At 33.7% G+C, this 12,183-nt stretch overlaps 1 protein-coding gene across 1 annotated transcript; it reads right to left on the bottom strand.

Annotated features, from left to right (window-relative positions):
* Positions 1 to 286: 286 nt before the first annotated feature.
* cUnh19orf25 (chromosome Un C19orf25 homolog) lies at positions 287 to 10,867 on the bottom strand. Its single transcript, XM_084395198.1, has 2 exons — positions 10,547 to 10,867; positions 287 to 984 (listed from the first exon to the last, which is right to left on the bottom strand). Exons 1-2 carry the CDS (start codon positions 10,686 to 10,688, stop codon positions 800 to 802), a joined length of 327 nt encoding a protein of 108 aa, XP_084251324.1. The 5' UTR covers positions 10,689 to 10,867; the 3' UTR covers positions 287 to 799.
* Between the last annotated feature and the right edge of the window lie 1,316 nt (positions 10,868 to 12,183).

Genomic DNA, 12,183 nt, shown 5'->3' with positions numbered 1-12,183 from the left:
TATGCGCCGTTTTGTTCTTACATCTTTCATTATCAACTAGATTGCTAATAAACCTAAATGAAATTTCTGTTCAGTAACAAAAAAAGTGGACCAATAAATGTTACAACCTAAAACCCTTATCACAAATGTGTTAACACAATCAGTTCATTGATTGATGAATATCAATTTATTGATCAGTTAATTCTTTCAGATGTGAAGCTAATGCTTTGAGTAAATTAGTCATTTTTAACCATTAATCTCAGCTTGAGAACCAATGAGCTAATGCCAAAAAATTACGCACTTAAGCTTTAAGGGTGGTGAGATCTTTACTCCATAAACATTTTAAAATGAAAATGTTACATGGACAAAGAATCTTAGGCTATTTAAGACAACTTATTTAATGAAAATTAAGCTGTAAAGAACAGATGTACAGTTCAACTCTGTAAACAATGACATTTTCCATTCATCAAAAAACTCAAGAAAGCTTGTATTGAGAAAATTTAGATACAAATTACATTAAATAATGTAAAATACATAAAGACTGCACAATTTATTAGATTGACTGAATAATTATATTAAACACACACAGCACATATTAACATTGACCAAGTAGATTTATAACAAACAAATCAGCCAGAAATATTACAAACAAATCATTAAATAAATGCACCTAATTTCCAATAGGAAGAACACTTTGTATTCTCCCACTGATTTTAATCTTAATTTGTTATATTGCGATGTCCGGCAATCAACTAATGAATAAGCAAATCTCAAGTTCGTAAGATGCAGGCGTGAATGTTCTGCAGGCCCCTGTGAGTTGTCACTGTGCACTCCTCTTCACCTCCATCACACTGTGCTCCAAAGACTCCCCAGCCGCACGCAGCTCGTCTCTCCGCCGAGCAAGATGGCCACGTTCCTCTTGCAATCGCTCATGCAGCTCTATGTAGCGTCTGCTCTGCAGGTATCTGACCTCCACTTCACTGTTGCTGGAACTGGACTTCAAATCTGAAAGATGACACCCTAAAGTCAGTGGTCAGGCCAAATGTTACCATCATGCATGCAAAGGTGCAGTCACACTAGCTAATACCCATGTACAATACTACTAATGATAGCAATTCACAATTCTGTAATAATCATTCATTATTTAATTACCCAACTATTATTTTCATAGAAAAATTGCAACTTGAAACAAGTAATAAAGACAGCAACTTAAAAAAACTGACATATAACCTTTCTAACATCACTCTGAATGAATGGTAGTAACATTACCAGGTGAACAAACAACACACAAAAGGACAGAACTTTAAATTACCAATGAGATGATGAATGGCATTAACCTTACCAGGTAAACAAGCAATACTATTACAAGGAAATTAGTTCAGGTTATCTTCAAAGGACAATGAAATCGAGAAGTTCTCTATACACTCCGCAGAACATTTTAGTGTGCACAGTGTTTTCTTGCACGAATCTTTGAATAAGGGTGGAGTTCAATACACAAAACTCGTTTCATTTCGAGACCGACATCACTTGATATGATAACTTGTAGTTCAGTAATGGCTGGAATACACTACACCACAGTCTGGAGAAATCGACGGCAACTCCCTCAAGTCCAACCCGATCTCATAAGAAAACGGTGGTGATTTTGTATGAATTGATGATGCGTTTCGTAAGAAAACGTACGAAAAAGTAAGCATGAAGCTCCACCCCAACATCCAATCATCAGTGGGGTAAAAGCAGATTGTTCAAAAACAGTGAAATTGCACAAATTCGTTAGCCTGGCTAACGTCAGACCTCTTTCTCATTGAGACGTGGTCTGGGAACCACATGTTCATTTTCTCGTATTTGAGGCGTGGTTTACAAATGCCCAGAGCCATTTATTGGGCGCTACGAATGTCTATCAAATATAGCCAATAGTTTCAATTATACCAGATGACGTATGTAGAGTGACAGAAATTCGACGAGGAAGAAGACGAAATACACTTGCGTTCTAAACTACTTATCTAAGGCTGCATCGAAAGGTAACTTGGCGTCTGATGCCATGTTGGATCCATAGATATAAACAAACTGCTTCGGTGTGTTGCATAGACGTCGTCATCATCTTGCTGCTCCCTCCCCGTTCTGTGATTGGTTCCCTTTTTGAGGGGAAAATCTGGTCCATGGTGTCCAGGCTGCCTAGCAGCGTGAATAAAATCGCGCTGTGCACAAGGCAGCATGGGGAAAACCAGGCTACAAATTCGTACTAATTGACCACCAATTTGTCAAAACGTAAAATAGATATGAATTGGCGTTAGTTTGTGTTTGAAAGTCATAGCAAGTCTACAGATGCCAGTCTGAGTTGACAGCTTTGACAGAAAAAAATTGTGGTGTATGATGGGCACAGACTCCAATTTTTAGCTTCAGACAATGATTACATTCAGTCGCTACTGATGTTAATGAACAAAAGCAGAACTGATTATTCTGACATTTATTTTTTTTATGTTATTTAAAGTACATTATGATACACTACAGAGGAGAACTGGCCCCCTGACTGAGCCTGGGTTCTCCCAAGGTTTTTTTCTGTATTCTGCCACCTGATGGAGTTTTGGTTCCTTGCCACTGTCGCCCTTTTCCACCTTTGTTGCCATTGGCTTGGCTTGCTTAGTTGGGGACATTAAATTTAACATTTAATTTAATAGTCAACAATAATATTGATCTGCCTGCATTGACACCGTTATATGAGAACTGAACTGAGCTGGACGATGACATCAAGGTTTACTCCAGAGTGGCTATATTTACTCACTGTAAAGCTGCTTTGAAACAATCTGTATTGTAAAAAGCGCTATAAATAAATGTGACTTGACTACCAGTCAAAAGTTTTGGATCGGGAATTTTTTTAATGTTTTTAAAAGAAGTCTCTTCAGCTCACCAAGGCAGCATTTATTTTTAAATACAAAAAAACAGTAATATTGTTAAATATTATGACAATTTAAATTAACTTCTTTATTTTATTATATTCTAAAATGTCATTTATTCCTGTGATCAAAGTTGAATTTTCAGTATCATTCTAATATGCGGATTCATTCTTGTGTTATTCAAATGAATCACAATTAATTTGCATACATAGCCTATATCCTAAAAACGAATCCTGTCCGACTGAAACGATGCAAACCAGGTCCTTTTAGGAGGTCAAGGTTTTGGCTGTCAGTCAATGATGCCCTCTGTCTGAACGGCAATATATGGCGTAATTTTAATAGGAATCCATGCGATCAGTAATTTCAAGTGAGGCCTAAAGATTTTTCCATGCATAGGCTATTTCGCAAAGGGGTTTTCACACTGTTGACCAACAGAAAGCTGGTGTATAGAAAGTGACATGTGTGAGCTTTGCTTCATGCATCGCTACACTATTGACATGACATTTACCGCACCTTAATTAAAATAATCTTTTTTTTATTTTTCATTTGAATAAAATAAATGGGGGGGGGGGGGGGTAATTTTTTTTTTTTTTTTTTGCGATATATACAGTATGTATAATGGGGGAGGGGAGTTCAGAATAAATTATGAACAAGAATAACAACAAATAAAGCATGTTGCCAGTGTCAAGATATTATGAATATGAACTATATTAAAATACATTTCCCCCTGACTTAACCCTAACAGAGAACTATCTTCATTTTTACAAATTATATTAAAATGTATGCATTTCTATGATGACATCCCCAAATTAAGGTTTAGGGTTTCCCAGATAGCACAGGTACGAGCACTTAATCTGGAAAACATCTGTTGTGTACAAACATCTCATAAACGTCGTAGTTAAAGCAGTTTTACATACACTCATTAACCAAATGATAAACCTCTTAAAGACATTTTTTTCTAAATGTCTATTTAGCATCTGACAGGAAACATCTAAGAGACAGTTTGCAACAGCGGTAAAGTTAGTTTAACGTTCGACATTTGGTTTTATACCCATTAAACTCTCTGCGCATTTCATGTTTTCTGCCCAAACTAACTCAGATATGCATAAACAAATGTCCTTTTCATTGCACAAATCTTAATTTCAACAAATAAAATATATATTAATTATCTCTATAAATCAATCTCTATAAATCAATTAAACAATTTAACTATATGACATTATGATATCAAACTAATGGTAAAATGTTCAGAAAAATATACCTTTTATTGCACAAGGCTCTGTTTTTGGAATTAGCTTTACACATTTGATCATAGAAGAAAATCACAGACAAATATATATTGAGCATGTGAACAATCAGAGGTTTTTAAAAGGAGTAGTTCACTTTAAAATGAAAATTAGCCCATGATTTACTCACCCTCAAACCATCCTAGGTGTATATGACATTCTTCTTTCAGACAAATACAATCGGAGTTATATTAATAAACACCCTGACGCTTCCGAGCTTTATAATAGCAGTGGATTGCAATAGGGATGCACGATATTGCATTTTGGCCGATATTCGATATGCCGATATTTTCAAACAAATTTTTTCCTTTGCCGATACCGATACACATATTTTCCCCCTTATATATTCACACTTTAATTTTACTGAAGAGAAATCCAAGTCTCTCTCCTGTACTACCTTTACCATATTACTCATGTGTTGTAGATAAGGCAATACACAAGACAAACAAAACAACATTTGATTCTACCATAAATGTATAATTTTACAAATGTAGACAGACATTCACCCCTGAAAAATAGGCAAATTATTTCACTTGGAGAATAAATTATATGCCAGTGCCATATTTTATTTTTAAGTTCAGACTTCAAACTTCAGTCCTTAGAGGAGTAAAATAAATAAAAATAAATTTTCAAATAAAAAATGTACATCTTCTACTTGAACAGGTCTACCAAATGCTCCCCTGTTTTCGGTGCTGATGCAGGTCGTTCATGTAACATGTAAGGGTGGCGCTGCCAATAAAGCAACTAAAAGCTGTCACAACGAACCGCAAAATTAAGATTATGAATATGTCAAATATATAGCAAGGAGACATTTTAATTGTTTATTAATAAACAAGTGTTTTCTGTGTCGGCTGCAAAGATGAAGTTGACGATGACTCGCGATCTTCGCAGTAGTGAACGCGCCAGAGAGAAATGCACATTTCTGATATAGTTTTCTTTCGTTTTGAATTGTTCTGTTTAAAAATATGATTTCAAGCGTTCTGTAGGTAATACATATATTTCTCAGGTCTGTGAGGCAAGTAGGCTATGCTGAGTTTCGTTTCATTTATGAGACTAGCTCCAGTTCAATCGCGGGCGCCTCCGTGTCGTGATATCTATTATCTGCTTTACTTATTATTTATTAAATCCAGGCAATTGGTTGATGAAACATTGATTAAAATTAAGATACAATTAATACAAAACGAAATTCACTTAGAAAGGCTTTGTGCTTTCTGTTTGAGGTCTCTGTCGAAGTGTTAAAGCAGTCTCTTTTAGTGCCGCTTTCAGAGCGCTCACGTCCATAACCGAGAACTGTCACTGTTTTTCCTCATAAATGCGAACACGAAAAATAAAATAAAATGACTATTTTATGCTCTGTGGAGAGCATAGTAGCTTGGAGAGTTTACATTAGTAAGCTATAGGACATCGCCTTTCAAAACATGACCTGCACGAAAGAGAAAAAAAATTACTGCGTCATTGTACCCAGCACTTCTGAAAATGCACTTGCGAATGCGTCTCTGTCCCCAGCACATTTCAAACCAAACTGACGCCCATGCGAAATGCCTCCACATGTTAAGTTGCTGGCCCTCATGCACGGTCGTCATGTGCACATAGGAAACACGCCACCCTATCGGCAAGGCTCATCGGCAGAAATTATCATATCAGCCGATGCCGATGATGGTCATTTAAAGCTTTTATCGGCCGATACCGATGTTGTGCCGATATCATAGTGCATCCCTAGATTGCAACCATCAGTTTGAAGCTCAAAAAAGTGCATCCATCCATCATTAAAGTGCTCCACACGGGTTAATAAAGGCCTTTTGAAGCAGAACCATGAGTTTGTGTAAGAAAAATATTCATATTTATGAATGTTAGCCAAACTAACATACAGATTCAACTTAAGTCTAAAGCGCAACTTATGCGAATAATGCGACATACTGCTGATATTTACGCTATGCCATGACGCACTACGCTACTTCTGACGTCACAAGTTGCGTAAGTAGCACTTTAGACTCAAGTAGACTGCGTATGTAACAGATCTGATCTTTTGGATCTGGTGCTCGATTTTAGTGTTCTGTTGGTTTTTTTTGGTGATTGACTCTGCACCTTCAAATAAAAAAATCATCAATTATTCTTTAAAAAGGTTGTTTAAAATAAACAAGAATTTTTAATAAAACATGTTGTGAGCTTATTGGCAACAGGGGTGTGCTTAAAGGGTACAAAACCCTTTAACCCATTAAGCACAGGCAGACTTTTTATATTTAATGATGTACATCTTAATTTAAATGCTTTTGTCATTTAAAATCAAATGAAATATTATTGTGTGAGAGATTAATATTTTATTTTAAAATAACTTGTAAAATTTCTTGTACTGAAACCAGTATCTTGTGCACTAAAAATATCTCAATGTAGATTTTGGTGAGCTTAATAGGTACGTTTACCCTATTTTATAATACATTTTGAAACGTAAATGTATGCAATACTGTCAATCCATTAAACTACAACACTGTTTGGCCTAAAGGTTTCAAACCAACTGTAAATTACTCAGAATATTAATGCACAAGGCTTGATATTTCTTGATATTAATCTGGTATTTTTTTATATACAGTACTAAACCCATTCAAATCTAAACTACAACACTGTTTGGCCTAAAGGTATAAAACCAACTGTAAATTACTCTGAATATTATTCTATATAAAGCACAAGGCATGTTTTTCTGATTATTTATCTGGTATTTTTTTTTTATAAGGCTTATTTTTCAGATTATTCATCTGGTATGTTTTATATACAGTTCTAAACCCATTCAAATCCATTAAACTACAACACTGTTTGACCTAAAGGTATACAACCTAGTGTAAATTACTCAGAATATTATTCTCTATGATGCACAAGGCTTGTTTCTCAGATTATTAACCTGGTATTTTTATAAGGTTTGTTTTTCAGATTATAATTCTGGTATTTTATATACAGTACTGAAATCATTTAAATCCATTAAACTACAACACCGTTTGGCCTAAATGTATCAAACCAACTGTAAATTACTCCGAATATTATTCTCTATGATGCACAAGACTTGTTTTTCTGATTATTATTTTTTGTATTTTTTATAAGGTTTATTTTTTTGGGTTATTAATCTGGTATTTTTTATATACAGTACTAAACCCATTTACATCCATTGATTAAACTACAACACCGTTTGGCCTAAAAGTATCAAACAACTGTATTATTCTGGATTATCATATTATTCCCTTTAATGCACAAGGCTTGTTTTCCAGATTATTCATCTGTAGTTTTTTTTATTTTTTATATATATAAGGTTTATTTTTCAGATTATTGCTCTGGTATTTTTATGCAGTACTAAACCCATTAAAATCCATTAAACTACAAGACTGTTTGGCCTAAAGGTATCAAACCAACTGTAAATTACTCCGAATAGTATTATTATCTATGATGCACAAGGCTTGTTTTCTTTAAAAGAAATTATCTTTAAAATACTGTTTCTTCTGAAAATTATTTTTAAAATACTTGGTTTAAATGGGTTGAATAATGTATATTTGTATTGTGTGCATCAAAAGTGTACTCTCTAACACAAGCCTGTGAATAATAAACACAGGGAATAATATTCGGAGTAATTTACAGTTGGTTTGATACCAAACAGTGTTGTAGTTTAATGGATTTGAATGGGTTTAGTACTGTATATAAAATAAAAAAAATACCAGATGTATAGCCTATTAATCTGAAAAATAAACTTTATAAAAAAAAATCAGATGAATAATCTGGAAAACGAGCCTTGAGTATAATAGAGAATAATATTTTGAGTAATTTAATGGTTATTTGATAGATTAGGCCAAATGGTGTTGTAGTTTAATGGATTTAAATGAGTTCAGTACTGTATATAAAATATACCAGATTAATAATCTGAAAAATAAACCTTATAAAAAAATGACGGATGAATAATCTGGAAAACAAGCCTTGTGCATTAAAGGGAATAATATTTAATCGCTTTAATTTGATGGATTTTAACAGTTTAGTACTGTATATAAAAATGACCAATTTAATTATCTGAAAATAAGCATTATAAAAAAATATTTTAAAAATAATAATCAAGAAAACAAGCCTTGTGCATTACAGAGAATAATATTCTGAGTAATTTATAGTTGGTTTGATACCTTTAGGCCAAACAGTGTTGTATTTAGATTTCAATTTCAAAAATTATTATAAATTATGTGTAAAGCTAATTCCAAAAACAGAGCCTTGTGCAATAAAAGGTATATTTTTCTGAACATTTTACCATTAGTTTGATAACATAATGTCATAAACTGTTTTGATTTATAGGACTAATTAATATACACATGAAAAGGACATTATGCATATCTAAGTTGGTTTGGGCAGAAAACATGAAATGCGCAGCGAGTTTAATGGGTATAAAACCGAATGTCTAACGATTGTCAAACGTTACACTAGTGACTAGTGTTTGCAAACACTCCAGAAACACTTCTGGTACAAATTTAAAAAATATGCAGGGTTTTTCCTACATTGAAATTTTTTTGGCGGCCGCCAAAACGATTTTTTGTCCCGCCAAAGCTTTATTTGATCTGTAATTGGTTTTGTGAGTGAAGCAGGCTACTGACGGAGTGACGGAGAGAACGATCACAGCACCGCGCGGATTCTTATATGCATCGCGATGCGGACGTGGACGATTCTGAATCGATTCACAAATGTCAAAAAAATCAAATCTCTAAAAAAACATAATATTGACGGAACGCAAAAGGCGGAACTCTAGCGGACGTGCAGTCTGTGGCGCGCACATAACAGACTCGCGCACATAACAGACGCATGATGCCTGAGCGCCAAATTCGAACGGCACCCTCTTCGTTAAAAGCTAGCGTATGGAAAATTGGCAATTTCATTGTTACCTATTTAGTATTTTTTGTATGAAAGCTGTTTTCAGTAGCCTATTTAGTTTTCACATCAATATACTGTAAACCGATCTGTTATACTTACGTTGTACTGCCCTGCAATATGTGCAATGCCAGTCACAAAAAGTTACATTTTGACTGTGCTCTCTGCAGATGTTCATTCACTTTTTTTGTATAAGCTGTTTTTGATTGTGGTATACAGCAAACATTTCAAGTCATACCTCTTTATTATTTAGTTGTGAATAAGAGAGGCTTTGTATGTTACTAATTATTCAGAATATGCATAAGTCCACAAGCATTATATGAGAGCTGCTGGTACATAATTCTATATTTTTGAACGAAAACTGTTTGTGAATTTGCTACAGCAAAATGTTTTTTGTCTGAAGGATTATATTGCTCATTGGAAATAACCAGAGGATGTTGGTTAGAAGTCTATTATTAAATGCTAGAGATTCAGAATATGCTGAAGTTTGTATTAATTTACTACAAGTACACTGCTAGTACAGGCACACATGTATTTTCATGTTGGTTCTTTGCAATGTTCAAATCACTTCCATTTGTTTTATTAATAAAATTAATATAGGAAGATGGAAGTAAGTTCGTTATGGGTCATCATAAATACTTTGCTTTAAAAGTACCCAAGTAAAAAAAAAAAAAAAAAAAACTTTAATAATCGATACCCTCTGAATCGTAATCGAATCGAATCGTGAGGTGCCTAGAGATTCCCACCCCTAATCTGAAATGATAAAGTAAGTGTGCTTACCTAATTTAGCAAGAGTGTTTAGTAAAATTTAGCCTTAATAATCCACAGTATGTATAGGCCTATGACAATGTGTAGTAAATTACCTTAAAAAAAAAAAAAAAAAAAAAAAAAAAACACAACCTGTTTCTTTGTATTTATTTTAAATTGAACATTTATTGTCAATATTGGGCTTGCGGATCATGTGGGTACTAGGGTACTCTTTGCTGTGTGTGGATGACCATGTCGGTCAGCCACCACCGAAGACCAATTTTGACCCAGGAAAAACCCTGATATGGTTAGGCAGTAGGACACACACACACTTATTTTTACCACAGCGATTATGGTAAAAAAAGATTTAAAACATACTAAAAGTTACTTTCCCACGGCCCTTCAAAGGGGACAATGAAAAATATACTAACGAGAACGATTCATTCAAAATACAGTATTGAACGAGGTTGATTCGTGTCTTCATATACTAAAAAATAAAATAGCGCAAAGGCAAGCAAGAATTAGCCTAAGTTACCGTGATAAAATAATATACTGAGCTATGATACTGGCCATCTGTCAGTTGTTCATTTGCATTTGCGATGCAAAATGTGTTTGTTTTTTATGTGAAGTGTCTGAAAACGAACTTCTTGTTCAGATACTTTCACTGTGTTGCTGTATGAAACTTTGTGCTTTTAATAGATCAGCACTCGACTGTGTTTAAAGCCACTGTGCTGAAATATTCTCGTCTGTCCGATTGCCTACCTTCAGCAGATTGGTGTAAAACAGTGAACACTGGATCATTGGGATAGGCTCGGTTTGCATCCTCCATGATCTGCTCCACTGTCGGCGGATCGGGTCGGCTCGGCAGAACCATCCGCTTCTTGCCTTTGGAACCAAAATTCATCCTGGTTGGAAACGCACCAGCTCTAGTTTTAAACACCAAGGATTCTTATAGAGCATTAGTGTTCATGTTGATGAGGAAACTGTGCACTGTGACTGTGAAACAAACCCTATTAGTAAATTACTGAAACACATATTTCACATGTAAACTGTTTACTATGGCATCCAGTGCGACACGTCAGAGGATGACGTTTCAACAGTCAAAGGATGACGTTTTTTTGTGATGATTGTCGCCATCTTTTGACTCGGAGTAAAAAAGCATTTGAAAATAATTTGCATTTTAACAATTGAAATAACACTGCAAATAATAATAAATGTAATTTCAGGTTGAGATCAATTTACATCAACACATATATAACCTATAAATAATGCACACACAACTAGAAATAAATAAAACGAGGGGGTCTAAACCCATAGTGATCTTACAGAGATAAAACAATTGAAAGTGCTGGGTAACTACACTGTAAAAAATTTGTAACACTCCCCAATCAAAAATTTCAATTGACCGATAACATCTAAATTTTTCAATTGGCCCAAGTGAAAATCTGTACATTTAATTTTAGAATTTACAGAATTTCACTTGGGCCAATTGAAAAATTTAGATGTTATCGGTCAATTGAAATTTTTGATTTGGGAGTGTTACAAATTTTTTACAGTGTACTATTTTTTACAGTCTATGGTAACTACATGTAATCTGGATTGCTTAATCAAATTCTAAAATTTTAATAATTAGATTACATTATGTCATAAAATTCTCGTAGACTATTACTTTTTTATATAATGTTATTCTCACAATGGTAGCAAAGTATTCATATTTCAATCTTACAATTTTTTTTATCTTTTAATACATTTTCTTTTCTAAAACTTATATATATATACTTATATACAATCAGAAGGTCTTCCAAGTTTGTGGAATTGCACACACAGACCAACAACTAGTCATGTATATCACTGAAAACTAAGACCCAGATAGCATTTGATTTTTAAGAAGTGTTGTCTCAACATTGCATATCTAATCAGCTCCTGACAAACATAATTATTATTTGAATTATCACTCAATGAATCATTTAACCATGTATTACTGTCTTTGGAAGGCTTTTGTCTTTCACACACGTGGCGTTATCAAATAAAATGTACAAATTCACATATTTCATATGTACATGCAGGGATTCGTCAACATGACACGCAAGTAAGCAAAAAAATAAAATAAAATAAATAAATAAACATTTTTTAGTAAGTGTTTTATTTTGATTGTCTATTTTTAAATTATTTTTATTTGATATTTTTATGATTTAATTAGCTTTTCATTAAATTCACAAAATCCCTGGGAATCATGATCGTCTGGTTAACCCTGGTGTAATGTAATATTTAATGTACTTCATGTTTTTGATAAAAAAAATGAATATATTTTCTTTCTCTGTATATGTATTGTTTTATATCAATATGGTACAAGATTATGCTGTTCAAATCAATGTGATGAACGAGTTACATTACCTTGT

The sequence above is a fragment of the Rutilus rutilus genome, assembly GCF_951802725.1.
Source record: "Rutilus rutilus genome assembly, chromosome: 22".
NCBI lineage: Eukaryota > Metazoa > Chordata > Actinopteri > Cypriniformes > Leuciscidae > Rutilus > Rutilus rutilus.
Note: the sequence above shows the minus strand (reverse complement) of the source record. Positions and strands in the feature narration are given on the sequence as shown.

Bases quoted from the DNA above. Each gene is read 5' to 3' on its own strand.
- cUnh19orf25 (XM_084395198.1), bottom strand. From the start codon at position 10,688: ATGAATTTTGGTTCCAAAGGCAAGAAGCGGATGGTTCTGCCGAGCCGA. The intron at 985-10,546 runs GTAGGCAATCGG...GTCATCTTTCAG, and splicing joins TTTACACCAATCTGCTGAAG to ATTTGAAGTCCAGTTCCAGC.